The following is a 19,878-nucleotide window of genomic DNA, read 5'->3' on the forward strand; positions in this document are numbered from 1 at the left end:
AGGGCAGAGTCGGGTCTCCTGGAGCCCTGGTCAGGAGAGGAAGCTGAGTGAGGGGCTCTTGGTGCAAATCCGGCTGAGGCTTTCCCATTCAGCTCCTGTTTCCTCGTCTGTAAAATGGGGCTAATCGAGCCTATTTGACCAGTCCAGCCTGGCACTTGGCAAGTGCTCAGTAAATCGAAGGTGGCATTTTATCAAAGAACCACAATTCGCCCCCCTCCCTGAGGGTCTGGGCTGAGCCTGTGAAGACATTCGTGGTGCTCCACTCCGGGCCCCGTCCCTGACCCCAACCCAGAATCAGCTCTCAGAAACTTACTGGAGCCTAAGGTGGCATCCAGGCCAGGCCTTGAAGGAGGAAGACCCTGAAACCTCCACCTTAGGAGTCCCTGCCCCCGTGGTGGGTGGGTGAGGACCAAGGCCTAGGGAGCACACCCTGCTCTGCCCAGCACTGAGCTCCAGCCCTCATCTGTGTCCCTCATCTGTGGCAGAAGGTATACATAAGGCAGTGGGGATGGGGCAAGTGAAAATGGGGGTTAAGAATGCGGGCTGGCCAGGGACTTGGCATGTCCTCTGGCAAAGGTACCTCTCAGAGAGGCTCTGGTGCTGGGCTGGGGCCCAGGAGAAGGGGCTCTGTAGGGCAAAAAGAGATGCTGAGCACCAAGGTGTCCAAGGTGGTACCCCCTTCCCAGCCCCTAGCTGTACACGAGCTCTCTATACAAGGCTGTTTATTTCTGTACAAAACCATGTTTCTATTTTACACAAAGAACACCCCACCCTTTGCCCCTCACACCAGCACCCTAACCCTGGGGAGCATCCCCCCAGGAGAAGGGGGCTGAAGGAGGCCCCACCCCCCAGGCCCTAGCTTCTGCCTGCCCTGGCTGGGCCAGCCCGAGTGCCACTGTAAAGAAAATAAATAAGGAAGCTCAGGCAGAATCTGTGTTGGACCAGCCAGACTCCAGCCCAGCCCAGTAGCCAGGCAGCTTGGCCCTCAGAGGGTGGACAGGCCGTGGAATGTCAGTTCATGAACCGTGTAGGTATGTGGAGACCCCGCCCTGGAGGCCTTAGCTGCCAGGGTTACAAGTAGGTGTCCTCACTCTCTTGGGACGTCAAGCTCTCCTGGGAGCGGTGGTGGGCTGAGACCTGGGGAGGCGAATCCTGAGGGGCTGAGTCCTTTGGGGGCACATGCTGTGGGGGACATGCATCTCCTGCAGTGGCCACCACCATGGCTTGATTTGGGGCTGGGGGCTTCTCCAGCTGCCCTCTCGCCTTCGTCTGTTTCCGCTGCTCCTTCTGGGCCTGCTTGGGTGGCTTGGGCTTGGCTTTGGAGCCAGGGAGGGGGGCATCTAGGGGCAGGCGGATGGACGGTGAAGGTTGTAGGGCAGACCGGGGACCAGGTTCTGCATCCAAGATAGCCTTGGCACCATGCAGCCTGGGCGGGGAGCGGCACTGCAGCTCACCCCGGGTCTCCTGCCAGCGCCGCAGCTGGATGAGGTGTTCGCGCTCAATCTGGCGCTCTGTCACGGGCAACTCCACCACCTGCAGGGGCAGTGACACAGGCAAGTGGACGCCAAGAAGAAGGACCTTCCCCTTCTGCCTCCCAGCCTGGGCCCCCAGTCTTCCTCAGCATCCCCCAGCCTTGGCCACTAAACACTGACCCCAGGAAGGATGAGGGTCTAGTCCCAAGCTGCAGTCACAAGCCCCACAGCTGAGTGCCAGGTGAGCTGGACACTTGAGACCCACCGCCTCAGAGGAGAAAGCTGCCCACAGCTTCACGAGTCCACCTGCCTGACTATGGGGCTAAAGGGGTAAGACCCAGACAGACAAAAACCTGCTCTCTGCCAACCTGTCACCCACCGCTGCCCAGGGCAGCCTAGCTGCTTAGGCTCAAATTCCAGCTCCACCTGGGTGGGTGACTTTAAGGGGAGTTGCTTAGTGATTCTGCCTCTGTGAGCCTCCATTTCCTCATGTATAAAAGCTGGCCATGCATGTTCCACCTAACTGCCCCTGAGAGACAAGTATCCATAAAGAAAGAAGAAAGAGAAATAAGAGCTAAGGCTGCGAATGGGGTACCAGGGAGGAAGAGGGGGCCGTGGGTCAACATTCTTCTTCATTCTCAAGCGGCTCGGATCCAGAAGGCCCTGCAGAGCCAGGCCTCTCTGTGCCCCATGCTCCTTACTAGACAGAAGGATGAGGTCCACCCACATGTTCTGTGCTGCCTAGCAATGGTCCTGGCATAGGACCCACCCTCAGGGGCTGAGGGTTAGCGGGACCCCCTTCAAAGGACCCCCACCTGTCTTCCTCCCTCCCCATGATAAGGGGCAGGCATGGGCTGTACCTCCTGGACCAGGAAGGCCTCCTGCATGATCTTGGAGCTGAGGCTCCGCAGTCGCTCGATGGTCTCGTACTGGCCCTGGCAGGCTTTCACCTTCTCGGGGGAGCCCAGCGCATGCTTCAGCAGCACCAGCCCCACCCGGAAGATGATCTTGACCCCTGCATGGGGGATGGGCAGTAAGTACAAGGAGGCTTTTTGGGGTTTCTCTGCAAAGAGAGGCCCCACTGTGGGCTGCTGGGGACAGGGGTGCTCCCCCCAAGCCCAGCCCAGTACCTTCGCAGAAGAACATGTCCCAGACACGCAGCACAGAGCTCCAGGGCAAGGTTCGGGAGAAGGCGCACATGAACCACTCTGTCATATAGAGGAGCGGGTCGATCTTCTGACGGCTGAGGTGCTTGTGGGCCACTGGCGACACCTTCTGCAACAGCGAGAAGAGGATCTCCCCGTCCAGCTGGATTGCCTCCTAGGGAGACATCGAGGCCACGAGACCATGACCGTGGGCTGCAGGAGCCAGGGCAGAGACTACACCCCAGCACCCAGCACCCAGCAGGCTCAGGTAGCTACCACCTGCAGGGGGGTCTGCCTCTGCCAGGTGCTAGGATACAATGATGAGCAAACCAGAGCCAGCTGGTCCCCTGGGGGAGCTTATCCTGAGAAAGGCACATGAGCAAAAGAGGCTAGGGGAGGGGGAGGGGGCTGAGTGCCCCTAACAAGGCTAGAGCAGGACTGCTCTCAAGCATGTGCTGGAGGGTCTCGCCTGTCAGGGTCAAGGAAGCTCCCTGAGGGCTAAAAGCTGAAGGAAGAGAAGTTTTTAGGGGACAGCACGGGGAAGGGAGCTTCCAAGCAGATTTTAGCCTAGGACAAGGCCAAGGCCAAGGGAGGGAGGAACTTGGTGCCCTGGAAGAACTTCAATTCTGCAAAGCGGCCAGAGCAGCTACAGGCTGAGATGAAAGTCAATGTAGAAGGGATAACATCACAACTCAAGAGACCTAACCCTGGCAGGCCTTGGAACTTCAGCCTGAAGGCAACAGAAGGCCGGAAAGTTTTTAACCTGGGCAGGAGTTACTATGAGAGAAGGGCCTGGAGGGGCCACAGAGGGTGTCCAGCCCGGGGCAGGTCCCAGGCCAGGCGACACTCACCAGTTTCTCGCTGTAGTAGCCGGGCAGGTACTTCTCACAGATCTGTACCAGGCACCAGAAGGCTTGCTGTGGGCAAGAGAGACGTGAGGCCTTGCCGTTGGGGGTTCCCCACCCACCCCCCTGCCTGCCCGGGGCCTGGTGGTACCTCAGCAGGCATGTGCATGAGCAAGACAGCGGCAATGGGCGCCTGGGCCTGGCAGTAGCCCTCCTCGGGCCGGTACAGCGTGTAGGCCTTCAGCACACGGAATAGGTCCTGCTGGCTGTGGAGAGGCCAGGCAGAGCAGTGATGACCGGGGTGACTCTGCTACCCACGGCCTTCACCTATGCCCCACTGGACCAGCCTGCCTCAGAATCTGCCCCTCCCTTGAGAGGGAAGGTGATCTGCTTGTGGTCACCAAGGGGTCAGTTTCCTACTGGAGCACATGGACTCTCACGTGCCCAGAAGGAAGGAGGTGGGGAAGGTCTCCCCCATGACAGGGGAGGGCAGAGGCTCAAAGAGAAAACAGGGAGCAGGGCCAGGGTGGGATGTAAAGCTATGTCAGGGCTGGAAGTAGGGGCCCCTCACTCAGCAGCTATGGCCCCTTGGCCAGGCCAGCTTTGTCCCTGCATCTTGTCTTGGTCCCCTTGCCTGCCCTATCTCTCCCCTGCATACCCTCCACTCACCCAATTCCCTCTATCCCTCTTTCTCCCCAACAAAACCTGTTTCCGGAAGAGGGCCAGGCCGGACAAGCTCTAACACTCTGGAGTCAATGAGGAAAGCCCCCCCAGAGGTAAGAGGAGATGCTGAGAACACACATGAGACTCAAACCAAAAAAAGGGAAATGCTAAGAGTGGAGTAGGGGGCACCCAGCTTCTGAAGCCCTGAACTCACTGTACCTCCTTAGACCCCTTAGAGACAGGCCCTAGAGACACCTCCCACCTCATGAGGCCCTGCCTGCTCACCCGTGGCCCCCCCGGGACACAAACATCTCATGGAATGGGAACTGCCGGTGCAGGTCACGCTCAATCACGTCCAGCCACTTGGGGTCCCCAGGGGACATGTCCAGCTCCTAGAAGCAAGGGCACAAATTAGGGGCTGGGGAGGATGGAGGTGGGCTTTGCTGACAGGACATGGCTGCCCAGGAATTAGGGGAGGGGGCCCTCCACTAAGGGCAGTGCCCACCCAAGCCCATCACAGACTGGGCCTTCCCAAGGACAGGAAGAGAAGCTCAGGTAAGGATGCCTGGGCAGGGGCAAAAGGGCAAGGAGGGAAGGGCCCTGGAAACCTTAAACCTGGCTCTAAGAAGACCGATGCGGGCAAGAGTGTCCACTCCAGCTGCGGCTGGAAGGACCTCTAGACATTTCATTCAGGAGTCAGTTAGATACATTATGTCACATCCTTAAGACAGAAGGCTGCTTCTCTGAGCAATAGCTACCAGCTATTCCCACTTCTCTGAGCCAGGCGCTAAGCTGGGCACAGGGTACCTGTGGGCCTCACTGATCCTGCTCCCCAACCTCCAGAGTTAGGACCTATCATTACACCCTGTTCACAGATGAGAAAACTGAGTGTCAAGGCCTCATGGCTAGAAAAATGGTGGAGCTGGGACTGGAAGCCAGGTCTGACTCAGAGCCGTCCATCCCAGCTCCTCAGCTACGTGCCTCCCTGTGCAGGTGGCGTCACCTATCCAGGAAGCTGGGTGTGTGTGAGATCTGCACAGAGCTCTTTCTGGAAGGACATGACATCTGTCAAACCATTAACCTCAGATACTTCTCTGGGTGCCGAGGTTTCAACAAAGTTTTACTCTTTTCTTTGAACGTCTGTGAACACTTCAGTATGTGCACCTTTACAAAACAACAAAGCCATTACAAAAAGGAAAATCTTTTCTTGGTCATTTGAAATGTTCTCTACCTTGATCTGCATGTTGGTTACATGGATGTGTATTACTTATCAAAACTCACTGAACTGCATGCACATTCAAGATCTATGCATTTTGCTGTATGTAAATTCATACCTCAATTTTTAAAAAAGAAAGAAAAAATAAATAAGGAGGAAGCCCAGAGGGCTGAGCAGGGAAGCAGAGTATTCACCAGAGGAACCAGAATGTGCTCAAAGGCGTGGCCCAGGCACTTTCATTGGAGTGTTGGTTTAAGTACAAGTTGCCTGCAGAGCAGGGGCAGCATCAGGGAAGGCCCTCAGGAGGGAGGCCAGGTCCTCAGCAAACATACCCAGGGGGCGCAGACCCAGACCCTGCCCTGACGAGCAGGTGACTTCATACAAGCCCCTTTCCCTCTCTGGCCCTCAGTGGGAGTGTCCTAGCATTAAGTTCAAGAACCTAGGGTGCCAGGAACTTGACTAGAGGGTAAGGACTGAGAGGAGCGGCTGACAGAGTGTTCAGGGCTGGAGGGGAAAGGGAGCGGCCCCCACACAGAGCCCTAGAGCAGGCACATAGCAGAGAGGTAGATGCCTGCCTCTGGGGCCCCACACACCCTTGTGATGGGGGTCGGTATACTGTGCACCTCTAGGTACTGTCTCAGCACAGTGCAGGTTTGCTTTTGTCAGAAAGGGGAAGAGGGCCCCACAAATTCTCTTAGCAGTTCCCATGAGGTAGGAACCCGAAAACCCCACAAGTCAGTTCCTAGGATGTGTTCATCTGGCACTTCAGCAGCCTAAGGCACTTGGCCACACATGGTTGGTAAGAAAGGAAAAGGGGGTAGCTGCAGATAGAAAGGGCACCGGCAGACAAGCAGGTACCATGGTCACAGGGCCTGTAGCCTCCGCCAGCCTGAGGGGTACTGGCACCATCATAAGGTGAAGCCAGAGAAGAAAGCCAGGTAAAAAAGGACAGGGAGGTCCTGCCTGCCCAAGGAAGGAGGAAGAAATAGCACGTGCAGGAGAAGGAGCCACCAGGGCCTGCAGAGCCTGCCCTGAATGCTGAGGTTGGGATGGGCCACCTGGACTGGGTATTGAATGGAGGGCCCTGTGGGGAGAGAGCACAGAAACAGGTGCATGCTGCCATCACAGACCCCCACTGTGCCCTGCCTCGGCACAAGACCTGCAGCAACCAGGGGAAGCTCCCCATGCTTCCTCTGGGTCACCCACAGGCAAAGTCCTTCCAGGTGTGCTCACAAACCATTCTTCCAGCCCCCGGGACTGTGCAGGAACCCATCACTCAGCTTCGGTGCATCAAGAAGGCCTTCTCTGCCAATCCACCTCCTCACACGAGCAACCTTCCATACCCCCTGGGGGTGGCTGATTCTTCTCCGGAAGCACTGCTCTGCACACACATGCACACAGCTCTGCGTTCTGCTGCACACACGCTCACACTTGCTGAACCACACAGCCAGGAGGCTGATCAGGCTGCCCACGCTCTTGGCTCTCATGCCTGGCTCTGGCAGCCTGATGTTAACTATGGACTTGGACTGGGGCTCCCACCCCTGAGCCTCCCGCTTTGCCCAGGATGCAGCCCCTCGAAATGGAAGAGATGTAGCCACTAGGAGGAAGACTCTGGAGTCAAGAGGCTGCTCCAGTGGGGCCTGGTATTGGTGCTCTGGGGAATAATCCAATCAGCCAGATTCAGACCTACCCCAGCCAGACACTCTACCAGCTTCCCTGCCCCTGCAAGTCCACGTGTTGCCAGCAAAAAGCTCTCGCCCTCTTCAGTCAACAGCAGAAACTCTAGGCTACCTTGCCCTGCTCCTGCCCAGTCATCTCAAGGAACAGGTTTGGCAAGACAAGAGTGTTCACTAAAGAAGCATGAGATATGTCAACAAAGAGCTGGTGGTAGGCAGCTCTGCTCTGTCTCACTGTCTGCCTGTCACCAGTCCCAAGGGCCTGCGAGAAACCCCGATGCCTGCGGCCAGATCTGGCAGGTAAGCCAGGGCAACCCCAGGGAATCCAACTGCTTCCCCATAGTTCCCTAGGGGAGCAGGCTGGAGGAGCTGCTCAGCTCTGAATGGAGAGGTATTTTACTCTGGCCAGCTATGGGGCAGGGAGCAGCAGGAGGGATATCGGGACAGGAGGAGGGATGACAACAGAGGGCACCCTCTCTGGCCACTGACTGGCGTCTGACCCCTTGAGATACTTGGGCAGTTCCCTTCAGCCCCCTTGGGTTTGGCTCTGCTACTGCCAGGGCTGATGACCCCACAAGACACACAGGTGGGCTGTGCTGGCCAGGCTTGGACAAGGCAGGAGAAAGTAGAGGATGGGAGGCCAGGAGGCACTGAAGGACCTGTGGTCCTGCTAGTCAAGCCCCCATAGGCCCAGAGCACAGGGCCCAAGGCAGTCAGGGAAATGGTCTGAGTGTCCCCTCCTGATGACCAAGAGCAGGGAGGTAGCCTACTGAGCCCAGGAAAGCAAAACCTGAGTGGTCATCAAGAGAAAGAGCCGGAATAGGGGGTACCAAATCTGGCCATTCCACTGAGGGCTGCTCAGGGCTGGAGCCTCAGTTGTACAGACCCTCCAGGAGACACAGGTACCCAGGACTGGGCCAGTCTGGCCTGCTGGGGCCTGGGCAGCTGGGCACATGACTGGAGGTTTCATGGACTGCTCATCCTGTGCGGTTCAGGTGAGCACATGGAGGATTGCTGCCATGGGGAGGACACCAAGAGATGTGGAAGAGAGGGCAGGGCAAAGGAAGGGAAGCTTACATCAAACTTTCCAGGGTTCTGCTGTAACTTCACCTTGCCTCCTGACAGGTACTGCCAAGCACGGCCCCGCAGAGAAGGCGGGATGCCCTTTTGGCACCGCAGACGAATCTGAAAATCAAAAGGACAGCTGAGCCCATGCAGCCACCCAGGCAGCTCCCCTAGCCCAGCCCCTCTGCCAGTTGGTGGTGGGCCCTCAGTGCACACAGCAGCAAGAGCAGAAACAGGGAGAAAAGAGGACTTTCACCGGGCAAGGTGGCTCACGCCTGTAATCCCAGCACTTTGGGAGGCCGAGGCGGGTGGATCACCTGAGTTCAGGAGTTCGAGACCAGCCTGGCCAACATGGTGAAACCCCATCTCTACTAAAAATACAAAAATTAGCTGGGCGTGGTGGCGGGCTACTCGGGAGGCTGAGGCAGGAGAATCATTTGAACCCGGGAGGCAGAGTTGCAGTGAGCCAAGATCGCACCATTGCCCTCCAGCCGGGCGACAAGAGCAAAACTCTGTCTCAAAAAAAAAAAACAGACTTTCCTACTGTTGCTACCATGCAGATCCTATGGTGCAGGGAGAGGAGGTGACTGCAATTACATATGCTAACACCAGGTGATGGCAGGGTCCCACATCCCTGGTGACGACACAGCCATTTCTGAGGTCTACCATGGAATTCCAGACCCTCATAACTATCTTCTGAATCAAAATGGAACCCTATAGGCGGGCACACTGGCTCACACCTGTAATCCCAGCACTCTGGGGAGCTGAGAAGGGCAGATCACTTAAGGTCAGGAGTTCGAGACCAGCCTGGCCAACATGGTGAAACCCCGTCTCTACTAAAAATACAAAAAATTAGCCAGGCATGGTGGTGGGCGCCTGTAATCCTAGCTACTTGGGAGGCTGAGGCACGAGAATCGCTTGAACCCAGGAGGTGGAGGTTGCAGTGAGCTAAGATCATGCCACTGCACTCCAGCCTGGGCAATAGAGCGAGACTCTGTTTCAGGAAAGCTGTTTTTGTCAGGAAAAGTTTTCACTGGCAAAACTCAATTTGAAAAACTATCAAAACGATCACGTCTTTTACAAATGAGGCATTGAGGGTAGGGGAGAATTGGTGGGGGAAATTTCATCACACAAGCAGAGTGGGGGTAAATTCGTCTTACAATCAGAAACCCTACTACCTCCTAGCTGCACCACACAGGCTGGAGGGATCCAGCCCCATGTACTTTCTACATCACCAGTGGGCTCCTCCTGGGCTTGGGACCAGAATGAGGCTCTGAAGGCAATTAGTTGCCCTGACCCGTCAAGGTAGGCAAGGACAAAGGCAGAGGCATCACTCCTGTGAAATGCTGTGGTGGGGGAGGGGTGAGATGGCCAAAGATACTCCCTCAACCCCTGCACTAAGCAGCCTGACCTGGGATAAAGGGGATGGGCACTCAGGGCATGAGAAGAACATCTGGATGTGGGTTTGAATCTAGCGCTGACCTTGAGCCAACCACTTCTCAACTGTAAGATCTGAATACCTACTACTGTGCAGAGTTGTCAAAGGAGTCCATTAGAGAGGGAAAATGTGCTTAGTGTGGGGCCTGACACAGTCTGTTCAGTAAGCAATGGCTTCCTCTCTGCTCCTCCATCCCAGGAGGATGCTTGACACAGAAGCCCAGAACCTCAGCTCACACCTAACTTCCCCTCACCTAGAAACCCCCTTCAACAGTCCCGCTGGAAGCTCTCAGAGGAGGGAGTACAGAAGCCCTGGCCTTCCTGGTGACCAGTGCAAACAAGAGAAAATTTTCCAAGGGTCAGAGAGAGTCAAGAACCAGGAAGGAGCCAGGCAGACAGGCTGAGGGTGGTGGGGGAAGAGTAGCAGTGGCTGGTCACAGGTACCAAGTGAGAGCTTCTGGGACTGCCTAGAAAGGAGGCAGAGGAAGGGGGCTGAAGCGAACTGCCCTAGACGCAAGGAAGAGTTTCCTGCGGCTGTGGGACAAGGGTCTCCTTAAGGAAGCCAATTTGGGCAGGCTTTGGCAAAGGGATGTGCTTTAGCCCAAAGCCACAGGCCCTTCAGGCTCTCCCACAGAGCTAAGCTCAGCAAAAGGCAGCCCCACATCATCACAGCCCCCATCATACTTGGCCTTCTCCAGGAGAGCCCTGGAACACTTCGGGGGGAACAAAGAGCTGGGAGTACAGCCAGCCTTTCCCACTCTGGCCTCCTCAGCATAAAGGTGCTGGAGGGGGTCATCCCTACCCTGCCTGCCTTAGGGAGGATGGTAGGGACCAGTAAGGATAAAGCATGGGAAAGTATTCCCAGAAACCACAGAGGATTACCATTCTCTGAGGCCAGGCCTTGGGAAAGGAGTTCTCTGATGAAAGCTGAGTGAGGCCACACCCTTGCCTGCTGAACTCTGTGAGGGCAGGGCCCTGTGGGAAGACAGCATTCCAGCCCCAGCCCTGCCTCCCTGCAGGACTAGAGTTCTGTCCTAGACATGGCTGGGAGTCCCGGAAAAGAAGGCACCCTCCCAGCAGGACTATGTATGAGTCCAGGAGAAGTGTTGGGTCTGAGCCCACTTCCTGAAACAGGTATTATACTTCCTGTGCCACGACTTCCTGACCAGAGGGAGAACTCAAGCCTCCACAGGCAGGCTGGAAGAGCCCCGAGGGCAGGGCCCAGTATGACCACAGCTGAGGTGGCAGGAGGGGCACCCAGTGAGTGGTTCTGGGCTGGAGAGAAGTAGTGGGTTAGGGCCTCTGGGCACGGTGGATTGAAGCACTTCCTGTGGAGGCCTCAGCTGGGCAGGGGCAGGTCTCGGGCTCTAACCACAGTGCCAGGAAAGAAAAGGGGAAGTGTCAGCTGCTACTCTGCTGAGAGGTACTCCCCAAAGCTCCCCTCTGGAATCCCTATTTTCAAGAACACAGAAGGTCCCTGCCAACCACCAGTCACCATAACAGATTGCTGGAGAGCAAGCTACAGCTCACAGTAAGAGCCAGAGGAACGATGAGGCAGGGAAACAGAGCCAGAGTCAGGCAGGAAGCAGCTAAGGAATAACTGTCTTAACATTGTTTTTTAAAAAAGAGATAGGCCGGGTGCGGTGGCTCATGCCAGTAATTCCAGCACTTCGGGAGGCCAATGCACATGGATTGCTTGAGCTCAGGAGTTCCAGACTGGCCTGGGCAACATGGTGAAACCCCATCTCTACAAAAAATACAAAAATTCGCCAGGTGTGGTGACATGTGCCTGTGGTCTCAGCTACTTGGGAGGCTGAGGTGGGAGGATCACTTAACTCCAGGAGTTCGAGGCTGCAGTGAGCCAAGATCATGCTGCTGCACTCCAGCCTGGGTGACAGAGTGAGACCCTGTCTCAAATAAATAGTTAGATATATAGATAGATAGACAGATAGATATAGAGAACAAGCAAGAGCCCAGGTCTGGGTGAGCCTCTCCTCTCATAGCACAGGGCTTCACCATCTATGATACAGTCTACGAAGCACTTACCACCACTTCGTGGGGAGCAACAGGATTATCACTCCCATTTGGCCAGAGAAACTGAGGCTGAGAGGGTGAAGTGACTTGCCCAGAGGTTCCACAGTTAGCCACAGGTGTGAAGAGAGGAAAGGAGTGGGGCTGGGCCCAAGTCTATATGCCTGACCGTCAGTCCTGAGCTTTCTGTGAGGCCCTGCAGCCAGCTGTGCCAGCCTGGACCAGACCAGAGTGTCAGCTGATGAGAGTGGGCAATAGGGTTCATTCTGTGCATTAGGAACTTGTACAGAGAGACCCTAGCTGTAAGGCTCAGAACAGGCCTCCTCTAGGCCAGGTGGTAACACCATGCTGAGGGCAGCCAAGGACATCAACACACACACACACTTAAGAGTGGTGGGCAAGAATGTTCCCACAGGGCAATAGAGCTAGTGTCTAAAGACAGCCTCACTTGAAAAGGACTACTGGGTGATTTCATTTTTGTAAGACTATTATTAAAGTGTGAGGTTACTTTCTTCTTTCTTTGGCCAGGAGTCAAGAGGGAAGTCATTAAATTAATCTAGAGGGTAAAGAAGGCCTCGTACTGTGGTGGCTAAGAGGGCAGGTGCTAAAGGTACACTGCTTGGGTTCAAATCTTGATGACCAGGTCATCAGTAAAGTGGGGATACTACTATTACTAACCTCACACTAGGGTGCTGTAAGGAATTATCCCAGGCAAGTGCCAAGCACAAAGCAAATGTTCCATACATGCTAGTTACTGGCAGTATTGTAAAGTCCTCCTTGATAGCTGGTAAGCAGCACTTACGTCCTTCTCCTGGGAAGGCTAGAGGAAAGCTGTGTTATGGCTGTTGGCTAAGAGTGGCTTTGAGGTTTAGCTCCAGGACAATGTTCTGCATGAATCTGAAGTCATTGTGTGAGGGCCCAACCTTCCCCCTGCCTTCAAGCCAGCTTCTGTCTTGCACTGGCAGTTGGAGGACATCTAAGGCATCTGGCAGTTAGAGAAGCCCCTGCTTTCCTAAGCTGATGAAGTTCCTCCCTCTTCCTCCTCCTCCCCAAGCTGCCAACTCCCAGCCCAAGACCTGAGGCCAGGCCCCTCACCTTTTTGTGCTTCTTGGCCATCCATTTGTCCCAGTTGTTGAGCATGTCCAGCCACTTGGACTCCCTCTGCCTCAGCACCTCCAGGGGGACTTCCTCCAGCCTGTGGAGCAGAGGGCAGGGCCTGTGAGAGGTGCCAAGGGAAGCAAAGGCCCTGGCTTCGTTCCCAGCCGCCAGCCTGGTCAGACCTCCATTCTTCCTGCCTATCATCCCTGCTGTTCCCTTCAGGACTGCTACCTCGGACCATCCTATTACAGACGAGAGGGAACATGCCACCTCCCCAGCCACTGCCTCAAGGCACAAGCTGGAGAAACAGCAGGTGGTTCAAGTGCCTACTTCCCTAATGTGGCCAGGACCCATGGTACCTCTCTGAGGCAGAGGCTAAGTGACTGTCTGCATCTGTGCAGCAAAGCAAAGCATTCCTGTCCTGGGTCTGCCTTAGTCAATAAGCCTCTTCAGAGGGCCGGTGTACAAGGTGCAGAGTTGAACACAAAAACTAGTCAAACGAGTACAGAAATAATATGCTCACCTCTTTACTTGAGCCAAACTCATTACTCAGAGTTTCCCCAATTATTCCCTGGCCCTTTCCCACCTCTCAGCCTTTACTCATACCAGTCCCTTTGCTGGAATGCTTCCCAAATCATCTCCACCCATCAAAATCCTACACACACTTCAAAGCCCCATCAAATACCACTTCTTCTATCTGTAGATCTACTGACTGGGCAGCTAGCACAACTGTGTTGCACTGTTCTAGGGCGAGGGCCTCTGGGTGGGTTATGGGGATGCCGTCCCATGATTAAAACAAAGTCTTGACCCTCATGGAGTTGATATTCTGGTGGGCACTGAATGTGGGGAAAACACTTCAGCACCAAGGTGCTTTTTTCTGCTTTCTTAACAGAATAAGTTATTAATGACAGACGAGGAAACAGGCTTAGAGAGGTAAGATACCCAGGAAAGGTATCTTGCTCAGCGTCCAACAGCAAATCAGTGGAAAAACCCAGACTCAAATCCAAGTCAGGTCCCAGCCAAGAGCCAGCACACAGTGCTGCCTGACCTCTCAGAAAGGAGCACAGGGTCGGAGGCAGCTCAGAGGAGGTTCTCAGGAACAGGACACGGTGGGGCTGGGGCTTGGCCCAGGCCTGAGTCTCTGATCCTCTCTCTGCCGGAAGGAAATGTGCTACTGTGACTTTTACTGGTTGGAAGAGCAGAGGGAGGGGCCCTGGCAGAGCTGAGGCCTCTAAGACACAAAAGGGAAGGTCTTCTTCAGTGCATTTTATCTGGGGAAGTGCCCAGGCCTGAGAGCAGCCTTAGAACTGAACGTCTGAGGAAGGACTACAGCCTAGGCAAAGGAGGCCCCCTCAACGCACTGATACAAGGCACCCCACTTTGAACTGCTGCCCCGCTCACCACCTACAGGCAGAACTAGGGCATGAGTTACTCCTTTCCTTGCTTTTCCTGATAAGAGCAAAGCAAGGACCACACCTTTACAAAAGGTCAGGTAATTTACAAAGGGATATATATCTCCGGGCAACCCCCAAACATCCCAGGAGCAAAAACTAAGGGCCCACACCTCCTAGGCCATGATACCTTCCACCACCTATAATGCACTGCTTATGCAACAAGTCAGGGGAACAGCCTTCTAGTTAACCAGTCAGAAGGGTGCCCAAACTGAGTCAACAGGAAGTTCTGGCAGTTATGGATGTAGATAATGGCTGATCCAATATCCCCACTGCACAAATGAAGAAACTGAGGCTTACAGAGGGCAAGGTTTTCACTTGAGATTACCAGTTTCCAAAGAACTCACAGGTGATTAAATATGTCTATTTGATACCTCAACCCTCAGTCTGGCTTTATTGATAAAAATCTAACTGCAGGGACTCAGAGACGCCCATTCTCCCAACTGCAGATACACAGAGGAACATGTTAAATTCAGAGTTCTTTTAACTGATGCCAGATAACAGCTTTGGCAGTTTCAAACCCCCAATGTCAAACCTCAAACCGGAATTTCAGAAGAGTACAAAACAAACTACCATATTTCCTGGATTCTAAGACACCACTGACTTTAAGCTACACCATTGATTTGGCAAGATCTTCTCAGAAACAAACAAAAAACCCACTACTACTTTAACTGTGCATGTCAATTGAAAGATCTGTTTTGATTTTTTAAATCCTAAATTAGGAAAATTTTGAGGCAATATGGCCATCTGAATGGCTTTTCCTTTAACAGCAGAGGAGTTTAATCTACCTGGAGATGGTGAGAAGGAAGACACTGAAGGTCTGGCTGTACCCAGCACTCAGCGTACCACGTGCTCTCTAACTGCAGGTAGATGTCTCTAGGCACAGGATATGCTCCTGAAACATTGCAGGCTATCTTTTTTTTTTTTTTTTTTGTTAAATCAGAAGGTTCACATATCCTTCAATTAACTCAGTCAGGATCTCAGAAAACATCTGATCCAACTGCTGTCTGATACAGAAATCCTTTCTACAATAGGCAAGTCCCCTTCCTTCTCTGATCCTCAGTTTCGCTATATGTTTGTACAGTCTATCTTATGAATTTGACCCTCTAAGGAGGCCCACAGAGGAGCTGTGAGATGAAGCTGGGGCCAGAAGGGTCCCTGAAAATAGTATGACAGTGTAGAAGCCCTGAGGAGGCTTCCTCCTGACAGTGGAGAGGGCAGGAACCAATTGCTAGTGAGAGAGAAGCTGGCCCAGTATAAGGGACCAGAAATGGCCCATGGGGGATGTTGCAAATCTGGCGGCCTCACTCATCCTCCAGAAAACCCCTCCTTCCTTAAGGTAGCCTGAGGGAGTCTCTGAAGCCAAAAGAGACCAGTGAGACCAGTTTCTTGTGGCTCAGCCACTGCTGGAACTCCTCCAGGGATGGGCCTTCCTTACCTCCAGGTGAAGTCACCCTATTGTTAAACAGTTTCCACTGCTAAAGCTTTCTTCCCCACGTTATGCCAAAATTGTCCTAGTAACTTCTACCTGTAATCTCAACACCCCTTTTGAGGCCACACAATTCTAGACCCCTCCCATACCAGGCACACACATGTTTAGCCCTCATCATCCACTCATCCCTAACTGAATGCCCTTTCTTCTCCCTTCTCCAAGTGACAATAACCTGTCAGAGCCCAATATTACATTAAAAACCACCACTACAACAATAATAATATCAGCAACAGTAGTTACCATTTGTAGATTATTTACTACTTACAATTTTCTTTTCAATGCTTCACATACCTTTATCAAATGTACCTTTTGTAATAACCCTACTATAACATCATTCTCCCCTTTTTATTTTTTTGAGACGGAGTTTTGCGCTTGTTGCCCAGGCTGGAGTGCAATGGCGTGATCTCAGCTCACTGCAACCTCCGCCATCTGGGTTCAAGTGATTCTCGTGCCTCAGCCTCCCAAGTAGCTGGGATTACAGGCGCCCGCCACCACACCCGGCTAATTTTTTGCATTTTTAGTACAGACAGGGTTTCACTATGTTGGCCAGGCTGGTCTTGAAGTCCTGACCTCAGGCAATCCACCCACCTCAGCCTCCTGAAGTGTTGGGATTACAGGCATAAGCCACCGCACCCAGCCCATTCTCCCCATTTTAAAGTAGAATCCAAGGCTTAGTAATGTTAAGAGTGTTCCTTAAGACCATGTAGCTATAAGTGGCAGAGCTGGGACTCAAACCCAGGCCTGACTGACACTACAGCTCATGCTCTTGACCCTTGTACTACACCTCTCTGCCTCCACAGGCCAAGCCCTCAGCCTCCACACAGCCTGCATGCCTGCCTGCCTGCCTGCCTGCCCAGATCTCATAAAATGTTCTCCAACCTGAAGATCTTCATCCTGGCTCAGAACACCGTATCTCACGCTTTTTAAACTGAGACCCACACAAACACACATACATACACACAACCAGAATACATTTTAGGAAACGAGTTGCCCTTACATGTACTAATGCACTCTGATATTTCCAGATTGATTTTATATTTTTCTATTCTATTGTTCTAAATGCTGGTCACAAGCCCCTAAAACTGATTTCAGCACCAACTGATAAATAAGTCAAGTCATGAAGTGTGAAATACGCACTTCATTACCACTTGCTCATATTACTCAGTACTGTCCCTCCCCAGCTGGACCAGGTCTTGAACTTCTTCTGTGACTCCTACCGCACACGCCCCAGGTGTTCAACAGCTGCCTGCCTGGCTTTCTCCATGACATCATTACCCTCATCTGCACTGCATCAGGGCTACAAGCTACTTCTGCCTTAGAAATTGTACATGTCCCTCTAATAGCCCAGTGAAGTGGGGCCCTCACAGATTAATTACTATTTCCATTTGGCCCATGACAGACTTGGCCTGATCAGAAAGGTTGTATGACTTGGACAAAGTCACAAAGCTAATAAGTAAGTGTCTGACCCAGGGCTTCCCCTCTGTCACAGTGGCCTATATGCTATTTCCAGCTCCCTGGGGAAGGCTGTGGGGAAATCAGGCCCTTCTCCAGATGCTTCTGTGTGGCTCCATCTCTGGCCCCCAAGCCACCGGAGACAGTCTAACCCCTCCTCCAGTGTTCTGACTGCCCCAGCACAACCTCAGGTGCAGATGGTAATCCTGGGTAATCTCCCATTTTTTTTTTTTTTTTTTTTGAGACGGAGTCTTGCTCTGTTGCCCAGGCTGGAGTGCAGTGGCACGATCTTGGCTCATTGCAACCTCCGCCTCCTGGGTTTAAGAGATTCTCTTGCCTCAGCATCCCAAGTAGCTGGGGCACCACCACACCCAGCTAATTTTTGTATTTTTGGTAGAGACGGGGTTTCACCATGTTGGCCAGGATGGTCTCAATCTCTTGACCGTGTGATCCACCCGCCTCAGTCTCCCAAAGTGCTGGGATGACAGGCATGAGCCACCGCACCCGGCCAGGGCAATCTGCCATTTGCTGGCAACCCCAGCTTCTGAGGAGGAAAGGCTCAGAGGAGACAAAGATGGCACCTAATCACAGATCTTGTCAGGCTCCTGGACTGGAACAGGCTTAGCCATGCTGTGTCATGTCATGGTCCAAGGCAGCAGTGACACTCTGCTGACCCCATTCTCTGTAGGTTCCCAGTTTCCTAGCGTTCTCCCAAAACCCAGAGGCTTGAGGCTTCCAAAAGTTCAGAAGGACAAGACTGCTGTCCAGGCTACTGAGACCAAGGGCTGGGGTTCTCTCTTCCCTTGTCCTTCTAGACATCTGCTTTCTGCCCAAGCATATCTCAGCACCTCTGGCTAGGCAGGTTCAGCAAGGGCAGCGCCCATGCCCATCACCTCCTTATCCTAGCCTGTCGTGGGAGATAAATCTGGATACCAAGGAACCCGTCTAAACCCTCCTCCAAGCCTCACTCCCTGAACCAGCCCAAACAAAGAGAAATACAACCTAAGCAGAAAGTCTGAGGTCACAGACCACAGGACTGATCCTGCTCTCACCCATAGGGGAAACCAGGTGGGGTGTAGGGGAGAATAAATAGAGTGGGGACTTGAAGTGAGCTGAGCTAGGTACTCCAGTTCCGCCGTCCACTAACTGGGAGACCATGTGCAAAACATATGACAACTTCTTCATCTTTAAGTGGGATCATAACGCACACCTCATCTCTTATAGGGCTGCAATGAGGAATAAATGTGTACAAGGGCCCAGCCTGGTGGGTGGCCAGCAAATGGTAGCTATTAGGTGACTGGTATTTGCGGCTTAACTAGCACTTTCACATCTCTTTTCTCATCTGACTGGTCCCCATACACAGGCCTTTGAGGAAGGCAGGGCATGATTACCACCATTTTACTCATGAAGCAATTGAGGCTCTGAGAGATTACTTCATTTACTCAATGGTAAACAAATTCTAACTCCTGGCCGCTGATCCAAGCTCCACCGCTTTACAGCTGTTGTGTGAAGCTGTGTGAAACAGGGCTGGCTGCTTTGCTCTCTGAGCTTCCAGTTCCTCATCTGTAACCCAGGAGGAATGCCACCTCCTCAGAGAACACTGGTAAACATGATGTGAGGCAATAAGAGCTGACACTTTCATGCGCTGGCCGTGTACTAGCTCTGCCAAGCACTACACAGGCACACAATCCCCCAAGGAAATAGCTTTAATTATCTCCATTAAATAGACAAGAACACTAAGATTCAGCATAGTGGAGTAATATGCCCAAGGTTACATAGCCTGGAAGTAGAGGCTGCCACCTGAGCACTAAACTATCCAAGACATATAAAGTCCCCCGCTCATACCATGGCTTCAATCCCTGTCACATTCCCTTCCCTCTTCTTATCACCCTCTGTGCCGAGAAAGACAGGCGTGAATAACGTGAAAAAAAACCCTCACACTTGGGTCTCCGGGATGGAGAGGAGGCAGCTGGGGGAAGTCCCACCAAAGTGTGGAAAATTGGGAAGTGGATGTGCAGGGGGAGCATGGCCAATCACCGATCCAGAGGGCTTCCCTCTCCACCCAGAGCCTGAAAGTGAAGTGAGGACACACAAAAGGCTAACCTGTTTTGCATACTAGGCAACAAGCTCTGGAGTTCACTACCCTAAGAGGTGGTAATGAATGAAGGTATAAATGGCTTTTAGACCAGTTCCATAAGAAGTGATGAGAAACCAAAGTGCAGGAGAGGGTAGGCTGGTGGTGTGCAAATGGCTGTCAGGACTGGGAAACCTATGAGATCATGCAGTGAGGCCATCCCCTCCCCAGAAGCTAAGCGGTCTGCCTGACGCCACGCACGCTGTGAGTTAGTAGGAAAAAGGAAGAGGGTCTGCAGCAGCCTGGCACTCCCTTCTGGGGCCCGGCCACCCCTGCCTGGGAGCCGGCTGGCAGTGTCCAGGCTCCCTGTCTGAGTGACAGAGTCTGGCTTGCTTCACTCTCCCTCCTTCCCAATGCAGGCTAATTCTGGGGCTGCCTCTCTTTCCCATGAGGAATTCCCTGGCTCTGCTCCTTCCAGTGCTGGGTCAGTGCACAATGGTAAACAGGTTCTCTCCACCCTTCACTGGCCTTGGTGCCCTGGACCTCTGCCCAGCTCTCCACTCTGCTCAGCTCCACCCTACTCAGTGTGAGAAATGGTTCCTTTAGCACTAGCCTTGCTGGCTCCCAAAAAGAAAAACCAAGGAATCCACCTTCCTCTGATGCACTCATCTAGGGAAGGGCACAGACCACAGAGAAACCCCCAAGCAGCGATCCCTGACAACTGCAGAAAGGTATTAGATAGGGTCTCGCTCTATCGCCCA

The 19,878-nt window shown here is 53.4% G+C and overlaps 1 protein-coding gene across 2 annotated transcripts in view; it reads right to left on the reverse strand.

Moving 5' to 3' along the window:
- Positions 1–705: 705 nt before the first annotated feature.
- Positions 706–19,878, reverse strand: part of TBC1D10A (TBC1 domain family member 10A) — a 34,846-nt gene continuing 15,673 nt past the window's right edge. The window contains exons 2-9 of one of the 2 annotated variants that reach the window (XM_054470303.2): positions 12,646–12,745; positions 8,095–8,202; positions 4,411–4,517; positions 3,614–3,728; positions 3,469–3,534; positions 2,603–2,792; positions 2,333–2,487; positions 706–1,533 (exon numbers count right to left, since the gene is read on the reverse strand). In XM_054470303.2, coding sequence (XP_054326278.1) covers positions 1,072–1,533; positions 2,333–2,487; positions 2,603–2,792; positions 3,469–3,534; positions 3,614–3,728; positions 4,411–4,517; positions 8,095–8,202; positions 12,646–12,745 — 1,303 coding nt within the window. In that variant the 3' untranslated portion in view covers positions 706–1,071. The remainder of the gene's footprint in view (positions 1,534–2,332; positions 2,488–2,602; positions 2,793–3,468; positions 3,535–3,613; positions 3,729–4,410; positions 4,518–8,094; positions 8,203–12,645; positions 12,746–19,878) is intronic. The other variant, XM_054470304.2, reaches the window with a different exon arrangement.

This window comes from Pongo pygmaeus, chromosome 23 (assembly GCF_028885625.2).
Source record: "Pongo pygmaeus isolate AG05252 chromosome 23, NHGRI_mPonPyg2-v2.0_pri, whole genome shotgun sequence".
Classification (NCBI taxonomy): Eukaryota; Metazoa; Chordata; class Mammalia; order Primates; family Hominidae; genus Pongo; species Pongo pygmaeus.